This window comes from Callithrix jacchus, chromosome 14, assembly GCF_049354715.1.
Source record: "Callithrix jacchus isolate 240 chromosome 14, calJac240_pri, whole genome shotgun sequence".
NCBI lineage: Eukaryota > Metazoa > Chordata > Mammalia > Primates > Cebidae > Callithrix > Callithrix jacchus.
In genome coordinates, this window is record NC_133515.1 from 97657500 (window position 1) to 97680859 (window position 23360).

A 23360-nucleotide genomic window follows, 5' to 3' on the forward strand; every position below is an offset into this window, starting at 1 on the left:
TAAATGCATAGTCACAAAAATTGCCAATTATTCTTAAACAAGAATTAATGAACAAATACACATAATAGACACTTTAAAAATCAGAATAAATAATGTACTTGAAAAACAGTGATAGCTATATATTAATAAATATATTTCATATATTTGGATATATCTAATGATACGTATTTTAATCCCTTTTCCTTTCATGTTAAGTTAGAGAGAAAAAACCTGCACAGTAAAGAGTTATTTCCTATGGGGGTTTCATCAAGCAAAAAAAAAAGAGAGAGAGGTTTGATGTACTCATGCCCACACACACACAAATATCTGGAAGAAGTTGGGAAATCAATGCTTTTCTTTAGCTGGTCCAAAAATTCTTATTCTAGAATGGTTTAAGAAGTGAATGGATTACTATTAGCAACTGTAAACACTTATATAGAACTTAGCAAGTGTAAGGTACTGTTCTAGTGCTTTCCATATATTAACTCATAAAATACTATAGCCAACACATGAAGCAGGTGCTATTACTGTCATCCTCATTTTGTAACTGAGAGAACTGAGGCCTGGAGAGTTAAGGAGTTTGCCCAAAGCCACACAGATAGTAAGTGGCGGAACAAGGAAACAAATCCGGGCAGTTTGGTTTCAGAATCCATGTTTCCTTATTCCTCTCTCCTTCCTTCCCCTCTTATCTCCCCTTCTTTCCCCTTCACTCCTTTTCCCTCCTCCCATCCTTTTTTTCTCTCCATTCCCTCTCTTCCCTCATTCCTCCCTTCTTCCTCTTTTTTTCTTTCATTCTAAAAATAGGAAACAGAAAAAAATATGTCATTCATAAATGTACAACATAATGAATAATGAATTGTCAAAAAATGAACACACCACTCAGGTAAAGAGGTAGGCTGAAGCATGATAACTTTTGGGGTGAAGAGCCCATATTTCTTATGTTCTTAAGTACTACTCTATGTTGCTTGTCAATACATTTCTGGCCTTCTTAAAATTTTTACTATGATTTCAGTATAAATTGATTCAAATTTATAGTGTTCATTCCTAAAAGCAATAGGAAAAAACATCGAAATAAACCAAGAAGCCTGAATTTTGAGCTTGTTTTCTTGCCAAAGTTTGAAAACTGATTTTTTGCCAGAGTTTGAAAAAGTGCAAAGTAGTTTTGTAATTATACTGAACCTCTGGCAAATTCAGTTAAGGCAGATTTTTGAGCAGTGCAATGAGTGTAGTTTTGGCTATTATATATGCAAACTCTTATCCTATCTCGTAGAAGGCATAGGGTTATAGAAAGGGTTAGTGGTGAATGAGGCTACATTTCTGTTTCTTGTCTTTTATTTCTCAATTCCCAAAACTGAAGTCTTCTGCAGACATCTCAGATACTTTTTTTTTTGAATTAAACTGGTGTTTTTTTCATTCCACATTGAAGTTCCTGACAAAGTTTGACCTCTTATTAGTACTTCAATATTGGATAACTATGGTCTAAGGCACTTCATCTATAACTCAAAGTTGGTAGGAGGAGTATTTCCTGTAATGACATGCAGCAGTTGAAATAGTCATCTTTTTACTTTATTTTATTGTTTTTGGTAATTATTCTACCAGTTTAGAGCATAAAAGTGGAAAATATGATGCTGCTATTACATTGCTAAGCAAGCAGAAGGATATTCAACAAGGATCCAGATATATATTTAAATGTTCACGATTATAAGCTTATACCTATTAAAAAATGAACCCTGTATCCAGGGCTGTGATGAGCATATATTCTGTATTAAGTATTGTTTCAATGAAATTTGTTTGTCCCCCGACAGAGATTTTATATGCAAAAATTAAAAAAGAAAAAATTCTATATCTTTTTATGCTTTATTTAAAAAAAATATGGCACCTGGATTGTTGTAGAGCTTGTTAACTTAAAATTCTCTTTATAATCCTTTGATTCATTATATTACTTATATATTACATATATAATATATAATATAGTAATTAGCATGACTTGGAAATATGTGTGCATTTTGCTGGTCCTTTCTTTCTTACCTTTTTGTTTTTCACACACGAGAAGTAGGATCAAATATGTATCCTATCTCTTTACACCAATCATGATCACTATGGTTCTGTTCCTGCTTATCTACACATTATATTCCAAGCCTGAATCCTGCCTTGAGTATTTTCTCGAGGAAGGCATTGTAACTTTGACCAAGCAGCCCATATTCTGTGTCTGTTTTTCTAGGTTACTGTCCAAGATGTGGGATAGATGACTTTTAAGAAAGTCATTTCTAGAGTACCTCTGAGTGGTCTCCAGAAATTGTGGGTTTAGCTTTTGGAAGTCGATGGGAAACTACAGTTAAGTGGGTGATAAGCATGAATGACTTCAGGTAAAATTGCAAAGCAACTTTCTTTTCTATTCATAAGTACTATGTAAAACAAATATTACATGTGTAATGAGTATGTATCAGATTGCATTTCAAAATTAAACCTGTTGATACCATTTTTTGGTCCACATAGGGCACAGTTATCTTTGAGAAACTATTAAAAATTAGGGAAAAGGTTATCCTTGAACAGAATTGTGTGACATCACATTGCAATGCGCACTAATATCTCTCCCCAATTCCCAGTGTTACATTTCCTTCTCTATTTTCTATGATTCTTGGCTCTTTTTCTACTAGATCCCTTCAAAAATCTGCTCAAGGGTGTCATGGCCTTGGTCACATTTTCTTTCATTAATTCTCCTCTTAAAAGGTCCACTGATTGTAAATTCAGTTATTTAGAATATACTAAACCCATTAATTATAATTAGAGAAATCTTGGGATACATACTACATTCAGGTTAGGCAAGTTACTGTATCATAATCTCTATTTAGATTTAGTTTTTAAAAATATTGCTCAGTGTTCTCCATTGCCTTTCATCCTGATTGACCAAGTCTTCTTGTAGCCAGATTCCTTGAGTCATTTGCTTTCAGATTAATTCATCTTCACTTCTACCTCCCAGTTTAATGTTAGAGATATTTCTCCATTGTCTTTGTCTCTGAGAAAGCAGAATTGTATTTTTTTGGACCTTAGGTTAAATTTTGTTTCTGGTTGAAGCTATTCTCCTGAGACTTTCTAGATCCTGTTTTTCAAGAATTTTTCAATCTTTATGAAGCCTTCCTTGCCTATTCTGTATAGAATTTTTATAATGCCCCTCTGAATTTCCACAGAATTTATTTATTTAAAAAGCTTATTCATTATTCTTTAAGTTCTGGGGTACATTCATTATTCTTTAAGTTCTGGGTTACATAGGCATACATGTGCTCTGGTGGTGTGGTTTGCTGCATCTATTGCCCGTCATCTACATTAGGTATTTCTCCTAATGCTATCCCTCTCCAATCCCCCCACCCTCTACTATTCCTCCCTAGCCCCCCACCCCACAGGCTGGTGTGTAATGTTCCCCTCTCTGTGTCTGTGTGCATTTATTTTTTAACATTACTTATTTTCTATATTACTCATTTGGTATATCTTCAAGCTGATAAAAAAATGTTGTCTATCATATGGTAGGTTCCATGCTAAATACTGAAATATGAAGATAAACAAGTTGACTATTCCAAGTCTTAAAGAGTTAATAATTTAGTGGAGAAGACAGTATGTTATAACTAACCTTTATGTAGTTTTATAGGTATATAATAGGTATGTAGGTATATACTACGAAATGTTATGGGAACATGGATGAATAATTGATTAATATGGAAATAAAAGGAAGTTTTATAGAAAATTACAGGCTTATAGAAATTAAATGAATGAATATAACCTTTAACACTCAGCTTTTGGGCACTATTTCTTCCTGAAAGTCTCCCCTGAGTCTCCAGACTAGATTTGGTTCCCTTTTTTCTGTTGCTAGATATAACTGTAGTGTAGCACTTATCCAATTATACTGAAATAAATTCTATAAGTGTGTCTCCCTACTATACTGTAAATTTCTGGGGAAAAAGAGATGGTGTATTATTTTGGATCCCTAACACCTAACACAACGCTTGCTGCATAATAGATGCTCAATACATGTCTTCTGAACTGAACAACAAAACAACAAAAAACATGAGTATTTGGGAATTGCAAGTTTTGTGAGGCAAATTGTGAGTGTCAGAGGACAGGAGAGAGAAATGGCTGGAGATAAGGCTAAAAAATAGCTAGGACAAAGTTGTGAACAGCCTGATTAGGTGATATATTGTTGATTATCCTTTTATATGCATATTTTTCGTTAGAATGCATTCTTTAGAGACAAGGATTAAATCTTACACGTAATAATATTTAATTCAGCATCAGGCACAGTTACTTGCACATAATAGATGTTCAGCAAATCAAAGGAGAGTTAAATCATCAGGTGACAGCATCCACTCTAAAGTACTTTGAAGATTACGATTCAACGATTATTCATTGATAGTAGGCAGTGGTTATACACTGTCCTAGATAACGATAAAGGGAGCATTTTTTTGATCCATTGTTTTCCTGTGAACAGAACCTATGTGCATTCTGAAATTATGAAACTATAAACAAACTTAAAATCTTAAATAGCTACTTTTTTATATGTGTTAAGTTTTGGACTCTCCACTCATAAAGAAGCATCAAATGAGTTGAAAACTAACTGCCACCAGTTTCTTTTTTTAAAAATGAGGTTTTTGTGTATGTCTTGGCATCGAATATAGAGTCAGTTGAATTGCCTGACTTTGCTATTAGCTAGACATACAACTATAAGCGAGCTTGTAGTAAGAATTGACTTACATAAGATGAATAATATAAATTACCATTGAAACAGAAGACAGAGTTTGATGCTGTACTATACTGGTAACTGTTAACAACTGGTTTTCTAGAAAGAAAAAAGAAAACAAAGCTCTGATCTGTAGCATATGCTGGTTTCAGTGATGTAAATACTTCCATTATGAGCCATTTACAGTGATATAAATACTTCCAAACTACTCATGTGAAGTTACTAAAATACGCAGTTGGGAAGAGATGCTAACAATCAACTCATCTGAATCTGTAAGAGCCAGCAACACTATGAGTTGGATAATAACTATTGTAATTTAAAAAATTGTAATGAACATTGACTATGTGCCTGGCACTCTTCTAAATGCTTTATATACTGTATTTCATTTACTTTACCTAGCAATCTATGAGGTAGGTTCTACTTTTTAATTTCCATTTGTGAGAATCTGTGTCTCAGAAAGACTAAGTAATTTGCTCACATTACACATCAATATGAACGGACTATAGATTCAAAAACTTAGTCTGATTAGACTTTACTCCTCCAACTACTATTCAATATTGCTTTGAGGATATGCAATTAAATTGTGTTTGGCATAATTTTCATGTTAAATGCATTTTTAATTTAATGTCAGTATATGTAATTCCTTGAAAATTTTAAGTAAAAGATAGCTATGTAAATTTGTCATGTCCAACTATTTATGTGACTCAGGAAAAAACTTTACAAAAGGAGAAAGTAATCTAAGTAATTTTAAGTTTATATGATTAAAAAAAGACATTTTGTCATCTCAAAATCCTGAAAACATTTTTACAAAAGACTAACTTGAAAGAACTCAAATTGTTTTTTTTTAAAGGTGTTATTTGCAATTGCGTGGATTCTAATAAAATACAAACTCTTGCTTTTATTTCAGTGACAGGGTTCTTAAATTGTTGCTGAAATTTATTAAGAGTATCAAATGGGTGTTGTAAATAGCAGAACATTCCACCTGTTTTTCCAATACTTATTGCTCAGGAAAAGGTTATTTCTAATAGCTAAGCATGCAGAAATTATAATAACTTATTTATGAGGATAAATTTAGAAGTTTAAAAAAAAGGTTAGCAAATAAAACTGTAAGTGTCTAAAGTTGATTGTAAACTTTGGATCTCTGCAGAAAACTTTAAGACCTGTCACTACACTTCAGGCAAACAAAGCAACATATACCCTAGACTGAAACTATGAAGGCTTTTATACATTTTAGGCATGACAAGAAACTTAGTGCTGCAGGAACGTAAGTTGTGTTGTGGGAGTAGATGTGGAAGCTGAACAAAACAGTTTAGAACTCAACTATGAGGAACTTTCCATGTCAAATTAAAGTTTGTATTTTATTCTGTAGGGTATCAAAGGTTAAAAGTTCTTAAGAAAGTAGCAAAATGATTAATATTCTATTAAGAAAAACTCTTGTAATCGTGTTGGGCAGAAGTTGAGAAGAGACTAGTAAAATGAAGATTGGTTTATTACAATATTCTCATAAAGAGATAATAAGGCTTGAGATAAAGATGATACATTATGGATAAAAAAGGGGATTAATTTCAGGGTCACATTTGATGTAAAATCAACAAGATTTGATGAGTGCATTTTGGGCAAATATTAAAACAACAACAAAAAGAAAAAGTTAAGCATAATACTTTTAGTTTAGGAGATTGGGTAGATAATGATGTCGTTAATGGACATTGAGGACAAAAAGGTAATTTACAGTTTAAAGCATTTGCACACATGTTGTCACATTTAAGATGATATTTATGTTATAAATTACTATTATTACTCTGATAAAAACTTAATCTCATATAAAAATAAATGTACACAGTATCCTGGTTTTCTTCTTCTTTTTAAATTTTCAACATAGAGTCTTGCTCTGTTGCCCAGGCTGGAGTGCAATGGCATGATCTTGGCTAGCTGCAATCTCCACCTCCCGTGTTCCAGTGATTTTCCTGCCTCAGTCTCCCAAATAGGTAAGTTTACAAGTGCCCACCACAATGCCCGGCTAATTTTTGTATTTTTAGTAGAGACAGGGTTTCACCATGTTAGTCAGGCAGTTCTCGAACTCCTGACCTCAGATGATCCACCTGCCTCGGCCTCTCAAAGTGCTGGGATTACAGGCTTGAGCCACCGTGCCCGGCCAGTATCCTGGTTTTCTTAAGTATTTTCCCCTAGTGCTTATCACTGACTTGATGAAAAGTGCTATTTGTATTATGTATAGCCATATTTATTTTAAATATTTTAATAAGTGATAATGTTTTCTTCTCTAACTGCTATGTTAAAATATTTTTAAATTATATTAGAGCTATGTTTAAATATTTTTGTTAGTGATTCTTTTAACTATTTGAAATATATTTTATCTTTCAGTTTGAACAAACTGTTAGGTCTAGTATATTTATTCATCTCTTAGACAATTTATTAAAAGAAGTAAAAAGGGAAAAACTGCCATGTCACATTTCTGGTCCTACCATGAAACAAAAATGATGATAAAACCACTAATATTTAAAGTCAATTTTGGACTCATGGTTTTATAGCTCAGCATAGTTTTCATGTTAAATGTATTTCAATATGATTATAAAAGCAAGTCTCTTAATGTATAAAACCAAAGCAAAATAACACAAAAGCAAGAAACTTAAGGCACTTTCAAGACACCATAAATCCATTTGGATTGGTAAATGAGGATTAACCATGGGGTCATTTCATTTCTCCTAATTAACTGAGGTACTTAGAGGCACCAGGGATACAAAAATTAATAAATCCTTGTCCTGATTAATGGAGTCTAGTCGAGGGGACATATGAACAACTCAGTACAATAAGACATTTTAAGTGTTCTACAGTTAGAAATAAATTGCTATAGGAAGTAGATTCAAGTAATTCTGCCCAGGGATTGTCTAGAGCAGGGAGGAGGAAGAGAAGCTTTCACAGCAGAGGTAACTTTTGAGTAGGGCCCTTTAAGGCTTAATAAGAATTTGCCAGGGGGAGAAAGTGAAGGGCTTTGAGAATACGCATAAAACAGCAAGAAAATGAACATTCTGGTGTAGGCACCACGGGGGCAGTTTTTTTTTAAAGAAGCTAAAAGAGTTAAGCAGCACCTAGCAGTGAGGATGTGACATACCATGCTTAAGGACATTAGACGTGATATCCCAAGATATTGAGTGAATTTCTCATTGAACTCTAATAGGAGATTGTGTCATATCTTCAATATGGGGTTTATCTAGTGAATTCATTAATTCTTTTATTCATTCAGAGTTGAACTATAAGAAGACACCCTGCTAAAATAAATCAGATAGATGCTGTCCTCCAAGCTCAGTTCACTCTTATTGAGGAAGGTAAGAACTTTCAAAGGAAGGGTTGGGTAAGTGATACAGAAAAATGTGACATTTGAAATGGGCTTCGAGGCATGGATACGATTTGGCCAAGTCTCATTTATATTTTGATTATGATGAGTTGAAGACACAAGATTTTTGCATTTCTCACATATAACTGGTTTATTTTCTAGGTAGCATTAAAAAAAAAATAAAGGAAAACCCCACATAAATAGTGGTTTCAATAGGTATTGTTTGAAATGGCAGTGGCCATTGGTATGTTTAAATAAGTAAATGCAAGAAAAGACTCCTTTTTTTGGCCTTCAATACTGTAAGTTTCTTCAGGATAGAGAAAGTAACTGTACATTTCAGTATCTTGGAGTCAAATAATTGTTGAGTTAAATGTAATACTTCTGGGTTTTATTTGAATTTTAATTCTTAAACAATGTAGAGTTGTTAAATGATGTGATGGAGATATAAAAAGTAATGTGCTCTTGGGCAAATTAGCAAGATGAAGAAATAATCAAGCACCAAGTTACAGATCAATGTAGACTAGAAATCACAATCAATGGCATTTACTTTACAGATTAAAAAAACCTTGCTCCTAATATCACACTAGTGCACCAGTTATATACACCTTAGCTATACAAGTCACCCCTTGTGGGCTCACCATAGGCATAGAACAGAATGGATTAGAAAGGAATGCAGATCTGTGGAAAATCTGGGATAAAAAAAGCAATAGAACATAAGATACACAGAAGAAGAACTTGGAGAATTCACTGATGTAGAATCTGAACCACTGCCACATTCTTATTTATAGTGTTAATGAATGCTTATGCTGCAGGGCTTTCTACAAATTTCAGTAAACATTCCTCTAGAGGAATTTACACTGAAGTAATCACAATGTATCTCGGAGTATTTAAAAGACAGGAAACTGGCCAGCATCTTATTACCTAAAGTAGAAGGCTAGTAATATATTGCCATCTATGCTCCCAGGGGTTCTGAAGTTAGGATTCCAGTGGTTATTGCACTTATTACAAATTTTATCATAAAACATACCAAGCTTGAAACAACCATCAAGGGGATTGAGGTGTTTATTACTGAGCAGTAATTACATGTTTTTAAATAAACATGTATATAATAATATTTTGAAAATAATTTTCTTCTTTATGATTACAGAATTCACAAACAAGAATTGACTGGAAATCATGTAGAAATGATTCTCAAAAAAAACCCCCCAAGAAATAGCGTTGAAAAATTTGTTAGTAGATATGAGTCAGACTTGTATTATTATTATGTTTAAACTAAATGGAGTAGTTCAAACATGTAATTTTTATCTCTAAATAATTTCATCCACAATATTTGAGAAGAAATCACCACAGCACATCGTAAACTATTTTTTTACAGTCTTAAGTGAAGAAGAATAATTATCTGGATAATAATTTCCACGCATTTTCCCCTCAGATTGTCAGACTATTAAGTACCGGTGCCTTCTTTCCCCAAAACACCCTTTATTAGTGAAGTAGAAATATTAATATAATCTTCAGTGTCACTAGAACGATTAAAATTTTTTTCCAGTCACAGAGAGATTTGGTCTGGTGTCGACAGAACTGCAGGATTTTACTGGACGAGTCACTCGAGCGTTGTAGAGATGCCGTTTCTGAGGTAAACAGAATTTCAAAATTTAGAAAATAAGGTTATTAACCATTCACAATTTTTTTTAAAGTACGAGATTCTAACTTTTCCCCATCGTTCTACGAGACGGAAAAAAAGCATTTAGACCCGCTACAGTCGTGGCATTAGAAAAAGGCGCTAAAAAGAGACAATGTAACGGCCCAGGGTGCTCCGAGCTTCAGCGGAGATACAACCTGGGCGGGTGGGTGGGGGCAGGGAGGAGCGGGGCTGAGAGGGGAGGGGCGTGGCTGAGGCCGGGGCTGTAGAGGGGCGGATTCGGGGCGGAGAAAACCATAAGATAAGGCTGAGGCCAGGACAAGAGGGGCGTGTCAGGGGCGTGACCAGGGCGGTGCTGGAACCTCCCGTTAAGCTGTCGGAGCCCGGCCGGGACTCTGACAGATTCTTTCCATTCGCTGTCATGTCGCTCACGCAGCCCACGCCGCGGATGGCGGAGCTCAGGGAACCTGCCTCCTCCTTAACACCTCCTGAGGACCCGGATTCCCAACCACCCAGTAGCAAGCGGCTCTGTCTTGAGGAGCCAGGCGGTGTCTTTAAAGCGGGCTGGCGACTGCTTCCTGTGCCTCGCTTGTCTGAGGCGGAAAAAGTCTGGGAGTTGCCGCCCAGACCCCTCAAGGGGCTCCTTGTTTCAACGAATGCTATTTTTGATAACTCCACAGACTCATGTGTGGAGAAATCAGTCAGTGGGAAGCAAATAGGTAACCTGAGATGTCCAAATCACAAATTCCAAATGAATAGCTGTTGGCAGGCTTCCCTCTCACAAAGTTCTGATTCTGATTTGAGGGCTTCAAGAACTTCTGAGCGCGGACTGTGTGACAGAGAGACTTTCAGTGTGCACTACGCTGATAGCTCCAAAGTAGGGTTTAGTCCACTTCTGCCCAGCACCTCTATACACGGTATACATGGAATTAGAAACGAGAAGCAAAAACAGCAGTTAGTCCAAAGAAGAGACAATGTTCACAAGGAAAATCCATTTTTAGATGTTACCTTTTACAAGGAAACTAAATCACCATTTCATGAAATTAAGAACAGCTGTAAAGCTGACAGTGTTATGCCATCAAATAAAAAAGAAGATAACATTTCATCATCCGCACTAAAAATATCAAAATCTCAAAACCAGCCCAGCTTGGAAATTGCCAAACCTAGCTATTTTAGAGATAGCAGCACAATAAGTGTCCCTCAGTTTTCAACGGACTTAAATAGCAAAATGTCCTCTGTCTATTTAAAGGAAATAGCAAAGGAAAAGAATGACAAAAAAGAGACATATGTTAGGGATTTCGCAAAGATTTACTGGTCCCAAAATAGACCTGATGTTAAGAAGAAAAAGTTACAGAATGATAAAAAAATCGTAGAAGCGGAAAATGTTTTCAAATGTTACGAAAATGACTACGCGTCACTCAGCAGCCAAAATACTTGCAAGAGAAAAGACTTGATCAGTTCAAACTACTGTAACTACAGTAGCATCCATTGTGATGTAAGAGACACTGGAAAGAATTTTGCTATACTAGAAAATGCAAATTGGGAGGAAGCAGAATGTCTGGACATTTACATACCTACCAGATTGAAAAAATGTCAAAACTGGGACTGTAACATTAGTCATATTTTGAGAAGAAATAGAGGAAATTGTGGGATTATGAATAATTACAAGACTAACTGTGAAAATATGAAAAAAACTGAAGAAAAATGGAGTTGGCTATTATTAGAAATAGACCTTTTAAGCAAGGAAGATTACCACTGTACAAAAATCATGAATGTGCATGAAGAACAATCAGCGCTTCTCGTAAGAGAAATATTAGGTAGTCAGAAAGCTTTAATAATGACTGTTTGGTTACATGGTAAAGGACAAAATGATAATATTCTACAGTTGAGATACAATGCTACACAAAAATTCTTTCATGTAAGCAACCCTTTTGAAAGTTTCATTATGGAAATTTTTCATTTCCATAAAAGTATTTCAGAAAATCAAAAAGATAATAGTGTTTTAAACTGCTATAACATTTTGAAGTATAAAAAGCAAATTGGTATTCAAAATCTAATAACCAGAAACCTGAATACAAATATGAAGAATGGAATTGTAAGCATATATTTACAAGACAGTGTTATAGAACCTTTAGATATTATATTGAAAACTAACATAGCTTTTTGGCTCAATAACTTTGACTCTTTAACTATAATTGAAAATGATTTTGAATTAGAAGAAGAATGCATTTTCAAGTGGATGCTGTATTTGAAGTATCCAAAAAATATTATAGTGGAAAATTATCCTGCATATCTAGTAAGGATTTTAACTTCTTCAAGACTATTAGAAGATAATATGAAACCTATTTTAAAGAAAAGGAAGCTATTTAGAACTGAACAAGTTTTTGAAGAGTCTAAGAAAAAACGTATTAATTCCTTCAGTATGACAACTCAAAATACAGGTTTTCTAATTTTTAAAACATATGAAAAAATTCCTCTTTTAATGGACTTTGATGACAAGGAAAAAATTTCTTTAATAAGAGAAATTACTTGTAAGAATATGAGTTGTCCTCAACAACTCATGAATGGGGAAAATTGGGCTCATTATAGTTCTAATACTATTAAAACACATGTTAAGTCTTGTCCTCAATTTATACAGAACAACCATGGATATATTAATGAAAATTTTAATGAAGTAAATATGCAAAGCCAAGATTTAAATATGAAAAGAAAACAGGGACATAATAAAATCAGTAGCTTTAATTGTAAGCACATATTTCAAGATTTCTGCAATGTTAGGCAACAGGCCATACCAGCAAGCCACAACATAATTCGTGATGAACAGACCCGTACCATTTCTATAACTCAAGTGCTCAATTTTGGGAACTTGCTAAGTGAAATAGAAGGAAAACACCATGACTTAATTTTGAAAGAGGAACTAAAAGTTAAAGCTGAAAATTTATCAAATAGTTTCCAAGTTCACAAAGATACTGAGATAGAAAAGGAAGAGAAAGATATTTTTCCAATGGATGTCATGTTTTCGGTGCAGTCAGTTTCATTAATAAGTAAGGAAGTAAATGTGGAAGAAACTAAATATGATAATAAAAATTACATAACAGACAGAAATGAATATGAGAGTATTTTGCCAGAAAGGGAGATAGCTAATTCAAAGCCTTTTACTCAAAAGAATGATTCTGCATTATATGTTAATCATCAATTTGAAACTGGTCTGAGTGAAGGGAATGATGAATGTTTTCAGGACTTAGCTGCTAAGTGTTTATCAACAGAAGCTCAGACAATAGTAAAAGATTTTGAGATGAGAAGAAAATTTGATTTAGTACTTGAAGAACTTCGTATGTTTCATGAAATTAGTAAGGAAAATGAAATTCTAAGCACTGTGGAAACAAACAATGAGCAAGAAAATTACTTTGGAGAAAATAATGATGCTGAGGAGGTAAAAATGGAGATAGAAAAAGATTTGAAAATGGTTGTGGTCAACAAAATAAGTGCATCTTCCTCGCTCCATGACACTACAGCAGGTTCTAATATGCGTAAAAATCACCAAAGTTTATTTAAATGGAAAACTGTACCCAATAATGGAGAACAGGAAGTTCCTAATGAGAGTTGTTATCCAAGTACATCAGAGGAAGAATTACTTTATTCTACTTCTGAGAATGGTACGAAATTCATTTTAAAACATTCTTTCTCATTTTTTCTGTATAGGCCAAATATATAATTTTGACAAAAAAGAAGAAAGGTAAGGATAAAATGCAAGACAATGTTTATTGGCGCACACTATTTTCTTTCTTTTATTTTTCCAGCAAGAGGCCATAGCTTTATTTATGATAGAAACAGTACAAATTTCAAACCAAGCTGCCAGTTACTCCTTTGAAACACCAAAAAAAAAAAAAAAAAAGAAGTTGTTTTCAGATGGTTACATTTTCAATTCCATAATAGCATTCACCATATCATTACTTGTACTTCAGGGCTCAGACCGCCTTTGCTCTTGACACATTTGCTTGTGACATGACCAATTCTATGTCCTTAACTTCTACACCTGTTTCATCAACCTCTTCCTCTTCACTCTCCTCTTGTACAGTTGGAGTCTGTGTTTTCTTGAATGTTTGAGACAGCTTCACCTTGAACTTTAAATTTCTCAGCAGCTGCTAGTTGTGTGCACACTATTTTCTTATAAAGATGTATTCAAATGCTCAATTGTATACTGAAGTTGAAGAAAACAGGTCAATTGTAAAAAGGAGCTTTGAAGAGTCCTACTTCATTCCTCTAAATATTAGGAGCCAACTGAAGGAAATATTTCTGAAAAAATAATTTGTTTACACTGTTAATGCTTTATATAAAAGTTACTTTTTGCTGTAACATGCCACTCTTTATTTTCAGATTGTGAAAGACCTTTAACAAAAAGACCTGCTTTTCTCCATGAGGAATGTAAAGAAGAACTTAATTGTTTATTGAAAAGAGGTACGATTTTAGTTACTTTTTAGAATACTTTCTAAGATGATTATTGCATTGTCATATTTTCAGTATGAGGAAAGTGTAGATGTTCAAGTTGTTCAAAATAAATACAAAGTTTTAGCAGTTTTTAAAAGCATAGTATTATACTGATAAATTCTAATAATTAAAAATTGGGTAACAGTTAAAACTGCATTCAAATACTTGCATTGATGTATTAAAGTGACTATACGGTAAGTGTTAAAAATATCCAGTTTATACATCTAATGTATGCAATATTAATAAAACCAAAAAAAGTATTTAGCTAAGTTGAGTTTCCATTGATGTTATTCCCAATTATTATGTCTGCCTATCTATCTAAATATATATAAAGAGAGAACATTGAGCATAGAGAACATGCTGTATGCTTTTTATTGTTATTCCTTGTTATGAAGCTTCTTTATGTTAAGGTTTTATTATGCAAATTAAAAAAGTATTATTTAGTCATGTTAACATGATTTTTGACTGACATAAAACTTCTGATTACATTAAAAATACAACTAAAGAAAAAATTAAACACTACCTTTCGCCCAATAGCTCTACAATATCAGAATAAAACACAGTATGTATAACATTCATTCTACCTTGTGGTGCCAAGGGTATGAGTAGGTGTAGGATTGAAACTGTGGAACTAGGTAAAGTTATAATCCAGTCAGAAATTTCTGGTATTATACAACAAGTTTAGATCTAAAAAGAGTAACATTGTAGGTGAAATATATTTACTAAAACATCTTAAGTCATGTATCAAAAAACATTTTTTCTACATTCTCATAATCAGTAGACTGTTACCTCTGATACTTTTATTGTCACCTCAGAATTGTATGTTTTCCTCTTTTCTTAGCTTACAATGAAATAGTTTTAAAAATTAATCAAACCATTGGAAGATCAAAAGCCCATAGGTAGTCTCTTCTCCCTGAAATGAAGGAAATGACTGATGGAAGAATATTCCATGAGTCAAAAAGTAGAATGGCAAGAATTAGCCTGGAAAGGATAGAGTTTGCTTCTTCTAGAACAGAAAGAAAGAAATTAGTTTAAGAATATATTTTGATACAGAATAAAGGAAGATTAGGAACATCTACCCATGCTGTCATTGTGATTTTTAAGTGTGATAATAAAATGAATGTAGGAGGAAGATAAACTATTGTGTGCACACTGGAAAAGCAATCATTACATTTGTTTGAAATATCTAAACCCATATAACAATGTGATTCTGCCTTCACAAGTTAAAGTGATTTGTTGGGAAATGTGAAAAATAATGTATGAATTTAGCTAGAATTATTTAATACTATGTTAGATAGTAGTCTTGTATTCACTTTCAAGGACATAAGTGTTGAATGATCTTCCTGAGGCTTGTTAAAATCTATAGTGTAAGAGAAAAGTTGGAATGGGGTTAATAAGAATGAACCTTAATGATCTGCCTAGATAGAGTGGGTGCCTGCTTCTACACTGTGATTTTAAGGGCATCAGAAAAATCCCAGTTATTCTGAAAAGTTTTGATACCCACCCACCTACCATCATGATGCCTCTTCTCTTAAACTTGCCATTGACTACTAAATATCTTCAATGTCTCCCTTCTCTCTTTCCATCTCTCTCTTCTCTATGCGGTGTGAAGGCAAGTACAGCATTGAAATTATTTTGAGCACTCGTTACATGCAAACCAGCCAGTTCACCAGTGCTTTATATATCCTTTAGACCAGTGGAAGATCTAGTGATCCAACAATTTTGTCTTATTTGAACAATCCCTTAGTGTTTCAAAGTTTTAAAATGATCTAGCAACAATGTATTTTCCTTTCACCTTTTATAATTAATTTTCTAATTTTAATATTGAATTGAGTATGATAAACTGATTTATATCTATTTGATATTGTTTTTCTCCCTATTATACATGTAGCTTAACTCTGTATTCTACTCATTAAGGTTTACATAGGTATGGTATACACACAGATTCTCTTTGGCTCAGCTTAGTAAAAATCATGCTGCTAACCTTTTGTCACATTTAACATTTGGTTATACTGTTTTTAGTATAACAGGTTATTATATTGAGGTCATACTGATTCACTAAAGTTTGATTTACATTTTTGGTTTTACATATGTGCCCCACAGTTTATTTTTAAAAAACCCTGAAAGTTAGAGACACGGTATTTGATTATCAGAGGTAGTTGATTTACATAACTGATTTAGTAACAGATATGTGTATCTCCATGAACTGTTTTGGAACTCTTTGAAAATGATATAGTGTGATGTTAAAGAAAACCTTCAAACTCAGAGCCCTCTATTGATGCATAATAGATGGTGTACATTTGTGTTCTATTATTGACAGTGACCTCCATTAGAAACCAAATGTAACCATTAACAATACAGCATAGTTGTTTAGCTACCAACAGAACAATGAATCTGGTGTTTAAAGCCACAACATCACGCTGGCTTTAAAACCTATACAGTTTTGTTGTGATTGTTGTTAAGTCAGACCGCCTGATTGGAAGGCTAAATTTATTTAGTTGCTATATTTTAGGGGGCAAATTCCTTAACTTTTTGTGTTTACTTTTCATATTTTAAAGCTAAAGCAAGAATTAAGTAAAATAATGCATTTAAAGTACAGTGCCTGGCACATAAGTGCTCAGTAAATATTCAGTAAATGTTGCTAATATCATGATTAGAAGTAAAGATTTGTAGTCATAGGAACTACTGGTAATTTTTACTCTTTTATTGTCTTGTATTTCTAGGTAGTTACTTTCCACATGGCATTTCAAGAGTACGACCTCTTAAGACATGCAGTAGGCCAATCAGGATTGGTTTGTCAAGAAAAGCAAGGGTTAAACAACTTCATCCTTATCTGAAACAAATGAGTTACGAAAACTTAAAAGAAGATTTTTGACTTTTATATTTCAAAACATTTTACAACATCTAGGAACGTCTAGAAATGTTTTGTTTTCTTTGGATACATGTTCTTCCAGCTTGAGGGTTTGGGGCTTGCTTTATTATAAAGTGGAGAAGGTTTTTTTTCCCCCCCCAAGTATATATATATATAATTTTATTACCTTTAAAAGTATAAAATATTTTATTGATTTTCATGTTATAAAAATGTACACTTAAAGCCATTTCATGATTGTGTAAAACATTTTGACATTATTTTTCATGATATATGCATATAATCCTTTTGTGGAGAAAACTGATAACCTATATTTTCTAAAAAGGATCTGTGACTCATAATGAACTACTGTTCTAATCACTTACCCATTTTTCAGATGGAAAAGTGGAGGTACAGAGAGGTTGAATAAGCTTTTCAAGGTTACAGCGTTTGTTTTAAGATTGGAACGGAGTCTCGCTCCTTTGTAGCATTTTTTTCCACTTGTTCCTGCATTCACTTTCTAATCTTTATTTTTTCTTCAGGAGTTTATCTTTGACCCCAGAGCAGAGTTATGATTATGTAGTTAACACTTACTATTAATTTGTTAATTCATGGGACAAGTATACTCTAATACTCCTACTATTGTCTTAGGCTGAGTGATAGAATAAAGACATGTATAAGACGTTGCCTTATGGAGCTTACTTTCTATGGCTGACTTTGGTAGAAAAATGTAGGATATACATAATTTAATGGTAACCATCAATAGAATAAAATATACTTTAGACAGAGAACTAACAAAAAATGGGCAAGTTAGCAAAATGTAAGGAAAGAAAGAAGCATCAAGAAAGCATATAAAAAACAGAAAGCATCTGATGGCAGAAGGAGGACTAAATGTATTAGTGAACAAAATAGATGTGACTGGATGAAATTCTGTTATTATAAGCAAACATTCTCAGACTCACTGAAACCACCTCAAATTTTGTTCTCTTCATTAATTTCCATCCCCCACCATACACTTTCCAACTTCAGCATCTTAGTCTAATTTTTCTTCTGCCCTCATAGAACTCATGACCTTCTTTCATTGTAATTTATACCTTGCTAGAATATAAGCTCCTTGAAGGCAGAATTCTTTTCCCCACTGAAATATCTCAAGTGTCTAGAACAGTACCTGCCCCCAGTCAATACTCATATTAATTGTCTGACTGAAGGAATAAATTTCTACTACAATCTCATACTAGCTATATATTTTTTTGAATTCTAAATAGCTTTATGGCCCCGGGCAAGCTCCTCATTCCTAAAAAGAGGTTCATAATATCTCCTGGGATTATTATGAGGATTAAATAAACTAATACCACGTATTGTAACAGCTCTGATACGTAGTCATTACTCAGTAAGGAGTAATTACTTACTGATCATAGCAACTATTCAATTGTTAATAACTATGTAGAATGTTTGACTTTTCTTGAAATTCTGTTCTGGATTTTGTATTAGATTATTTTCAGAAGTATGCTATTCTTATGAATTTTATAAAAATGTTTTTCTTTTTTCCTCTTATGTCCACCCTTCCCTCTTCCTTCTTTCTATCATTATTAGCCCCATGTTGGATTTTTCTGTAATAAATCAAGGTAAATCTCATCACAGTCAAAATCTGTTTTCACAACCTCAGTCCTTTGCCCTGTTGAATGTCACTCCATGTGAATATTAAAATTTGTTCTCAGATCTGTACCTCCTAGGACAGGTTTATGTGCTTCTAGTCTTATTCCTAGTACCAAGAAGGGTTTTATATATACTTTTATCTTTTCTCTAATAAATAGTATTTTCACTTACAACCACTCACTATTGGTTCTTTCATAATAAATAGTATATTTCTCTAATAAATAGTATATTCACTTACAACTAGTCACTATACTCTGAACTGACTGAATATTTGATAAGTTTAAACTCCTAGCACATAATGTGCTGCTTACAGCGGTGTTCTATGCCACTGCCCTTTGCTAGCTTTGATCTCTAAGCTTTTCTTCTAGGGATGACACCTTACCAGATGCAAAACTTACTCCTGCTAGCATCATTCCTCAAGCACTCCTTCCCCAAGTACCTCCAATGAAATACACAACAAAAGCATACAGCACCTTCCCCCTCCTGCCTAGTTCTGTAGTTATTTTCTCTGGAATTAGAAAGTTGGAGGGTAGGAGGAAGGCAACATTTTAGCTCTTCTTACATTTTTGTGTCTTCATAGCCAAGTTTGGAAAGACTGTATGGGATCTATGGTAGAAGACATTTTAAACTGATATTCATCCTCCCTCCACCTTTTTCTTTTTTTATCTTTGTTCTTAAAATGTAAAAGTTGAGTGCTCTCAGATCAGAGGAAATATTTAAAGGATTAAAAAGCCACTTTAAAAGTACTTGGTTTTATTCGACTTTAGACTAACTCTATGTTACTTCAGTTTAAAGTTACAAGCTTCTGGATACATAACTGTGAGCATGAGAAGGGAAGCAGAGCCTTATATTAAATCAACTTGAAAAAGTTATGTGGATAGTCTGTATCTTAAGTATGTACACCTCTGAGTTAATATTATCTGTTTAACCTTATTTAGTTAAGCAAAATGGAAAACAAAATATGCAGTGAAGTTGATCTTTAGTTCCATCTAAATTGCTGCATAAAAGAATGTTCATAGAGTCAGTCATCATTTTGGGAAATCTTTCTAATAACACAGGCATTACACATTTACATAAACACATAATAGATTGTGGCAGAGTTTATCCTGCTGAAAATAATCTTTTAGATTAAAGGGTATGGGATATCAAGAGGATCTGAAATTATAGTTTCCCTATTTTGTTGTAAAACATATCATTGTTTGAAACTAACCTTGCTAGATAAGCCTATTTAACATATTCTTTTAAAAAAACAGCATATTCAGAAAGAAGCAGTCACTAAACTATTCCACAGATTCAAGAAAATGGCAAAATAATAAACTCATGATCTAAAGGTCTCTCTAATTTCTTCCTTAATTTTATAATTTGGAGACACACATAATTAAAAAAAAAAAAGTCTGTGGATCTCTTCCTTGAATTCAACACTCATTGTTTTTTTTTGTTTGTTTTTTGAGGTAGAGTCTTGTTCTTTCACCAAAGTGGAGTACAGTGGCATGATCTTGGTTCACTGCAATCTCCGTCTCTTGGATTCAAGCGCCTCAGGCTCCTGAGTAGCTGGGACTATAGGCACACACCACCACATCCAGCTAATTTTTTGTATTTTAGTAGAGACGGGGTTTCACCATGGCCAGGATGGTCTCGATCTCCTGACCTCATGATCCGCCTGCCTTGGCCTCCCAAAGTGCTGGGATTACAGTCATGAGCCACCGCGCCTGGCCAACACTAATAACTTTTACTCCGTCTTCATATTGTGATGACTCGTAGGCATTGCAAAGTATGGCCCATACTGAGCTTCTGATATTTGTCCCCAAACTCTTCCTTCCACAGTGTTTCTTATTTCAGTGAATGGCAATTCCATTCTTTCAGAGAAGAAATACTGGAGTCATCCTTGACACTTACTTTTTTTTCATAACCCATACCTGGCCCATCAACCAATACTACTGCCTTTAGCTTCTCTTGTCTGGATTATTGCAATTAAGTCCTAATTGATCTCTCTGCTTAAGTTCTTGCTCCCCTTCAGTCTATTTTGAACACAATAACCAGATGATTCTTTAAAATGTAAGTTGTAGCGTATCACAGTTCAGCTCAAAACCTTCCAAAGCATTTCTGTTTCACTCAGAATAAAAACCAAAAGTTCTTACTTTGATGTATGAGGGCTACAATGATCTGAACTTCTCTTGCCTTCTTAAACTCTTCCCTGTATTTTTCCCCTTGTTTATTCCTTTGAAACCACAATGGTCTTCCTATTTCCTAGACACATTAGGCATGTCCTTGACTCACAGTTTTGCACTTACTTTCTTTTCCTGGAATGCTTATTCCTAGGATATCTGTATAGCTTGCCTTGTACCACCTTCCTAATAGCTTTATTCAAATGTCACCTTCTCAGTGAGCCCTTTCCTTCTTGCTAACATTCATGTTCCCTTTCCCTGCTTTTTCCTCCTTAATACTTTACTATAAACATACTACATATTTTATTATTTATTTTGTCTATTGCCTGTTTCCTCACTGGGTTTTAAACTCTGCGAGGGAAAAAGGCTTTTGTATTATGTTTATTGCTCTACTTCCAGTGCCTAGGACAGTACTTAAGTATTCAATAATTATTAGTTGAATAAAAAATTGAATAATAAGACCAACAGCAGTTATATCTTAAACATATCATGCTGAATAAACCTCTTGAGTCATGTAGCTTTGTGCCCTCCTGGAATTTAAGGTCTCTTCTCTCTTCTTTGCTATTCTCTTTTGTATTTTCTCTTTGAACCAAAGAAGTGAAAACAAAAATTAGATCTAGATCATTTACTTATGTGTCCTTCTTCAGATCTTTAGCCGCCTAACTTGTCAGAAATTAAAATTAGTCTTTTTTAACGAAGAAAAAAAAAGGCAAAACATAGTACAATGTAGTATGTATTTAAAATTCAATGTCCTATCTCTTATGTCACTTAAAATCTTTGTAAACATCAGTATTAAAATTTTATAATGACATTTTCCTTTTGTGTTAGTAAAAAAACATCTTTTAGAATTCCCAAAATTTTTATTTTTACCTTTTTCTTTTATAACTTCCCTTTAAATAGTCTTTTAAACTATGTTTACTGATTCATTTTTGAAAAGTTAATACCTAGACATGGTACAAAATACAAAGGATAAAGAACAAAAAAAGAAGCAGTGAATATAAGTAATTTTCTTTTTCCACACTCAAGTATTCAATTTCTGTTGATGAAGCAAACAATTGTCAACAGCTACTTGCTCCTATGAAAAAATAATATTTTATTATTAATAAGTATATAGGGTATTTTTAGTTGTCTGTTTTATACCTATACTTTAAAATATGCATAATTGTCTTTGTATCTTACTTTTTCCTTAAATATGTATTTCTATAAATAAATTTGGTCATTTTGGTATACTTAAAAAATTTAATAATTTATGCATTTTAACATATTAAAATTTTAAGTTTAAAAAACTTTTTCAATGTTAAGAAACAGAAACTTGAAAAGTAAAATTCTTTAGTGAATCTGACATTTCCATGAAAATTACATTAATTTCTGATGCAATTTTAGAGATTCTGATTTTTAACTACTTCAAATATCTTTTTTTTTTAAACAAAAATCTTTGTAATTCATTTTGCTGCCTGGCTAATTACTATTGTAATTTCTCTCCTTTATTTCACTGCTATACATCCACTAGCTCAAATTTCTGCTTAATTCTTTGTTAAGCTTTCATCTATATGTACACACGTTCTTTCTCCTCTCTCCTTAGAGTTTTTATCTCTGTCTGCCCTGTCTCCTCTCATCAGAAAGAGCACTCAAGACTCAGAGGACTTTGGCCCTTTTTCAGTTTGCATTTTCTTTTATTTCTTTGCATTGTTTGCTGCTTTCTAGTCTTGAAAGATTCACTTTATGATAATACACTACCTTTTATTTTCCTAACCATTATATCTCTTTTGCTTTCTAATTCTCAGATATAAGGAAACTCCAAAGTTTAGACCATGGACTTCTGCTCTTTATTTCTCTATTTCCACTTAGAAATCTCATTCATTTTTCATGGGATCATTTACTGCCACTACATTTACCAACTCCACAGTTTTGGAAACAAATTATGTCTATTATATCTCTCTATATTTCAATTACAACTTTACATCAACAAACTCTACTGCTTTGGAAACAAATTATATCTTTCGAATTCTAATTTTGGCAGCATAACAATAATTTTAAAAACCTAATATTTATGAAATACATGCCATGGGTCAGGAGCAAATCTAAAATCTATGTATATATTAAAGAATTTAATCTTTAAGTAACGTCATAGTCATATACCATTATTATCTCCATCTTACATTGTGAGTTAAATAACTTGTCTAAGGTCACAAAGTATTATGTTGCAGAGTCAGAATTCAAACCCATGCAGTTTACCCTATGGCCAAAGCTCTTAACCGTTATGTTATATTGTTCTGATTTCCACATTGCTTTAGGTCAACAATTTCAAACTCAATGTCTAAAATCTCATCAGTCATTATTCACTGTACCACCTGACATTTATTTTATATTGTCAAGGTCTGTTAGTTCTACCTTCTAGGGAACCCTTAACCAATGCATCCTTCTTCATTCTTTAGAGCCTCTGTAAAATGTCCTTACCTAATATAACTTTCCAGACTGGCTGCCCTTCAACTTCCCTACAATTTGGC

General features: G+C 33.4%; 1 protein-coding gene across 3 annotated transcripts; it reads left to right on the forward strand.

The window, feature by feature from the left end:
* Positions 1-454: 454 nt before the first annotated feature.
* Positions 455-18848, forward strand: RAD51AP2 (RAD51 associated protein 2). Of its 3 annotated transcripts, none has more exons than XR_004733754.2 (6): positions 455-580; positions 6588-6693; positions 7968-8049; positions 9604-9690; positions 14074-14154; positions 16908-16964. XR_004733754.2 is itself a non-coding variant. In XM_003734788.6 (3 exons), exons 1-3 carry the CDS (start codon positions 10118-10120, stop codon positions 17057-17059), a joined length of 3468 nt encoding a protein of 1155 aa, XP_003734836.2. In that variant the 5' UTR covers positions 10094-10117; the 3' UTR covers positions 17060-18848. The 3 variants fall into 3 exon arrangements, 1 of the variants encoding a protein (XP_003734836.2); XR_013526767.1 differs by having other exon boundaries at positions 488-580; positions 6608-6693; XM_003734788.6 differs by lacking the exons at positions 455-580; positions 6588-6693; positions 7968-8049; positions 9604-9690 and adding an exon at positions 10094-13352 and having other exon boundaries at positions 16908-18848.
* Positions 18849-23360: the final 4512 nt, after the last annotated feature.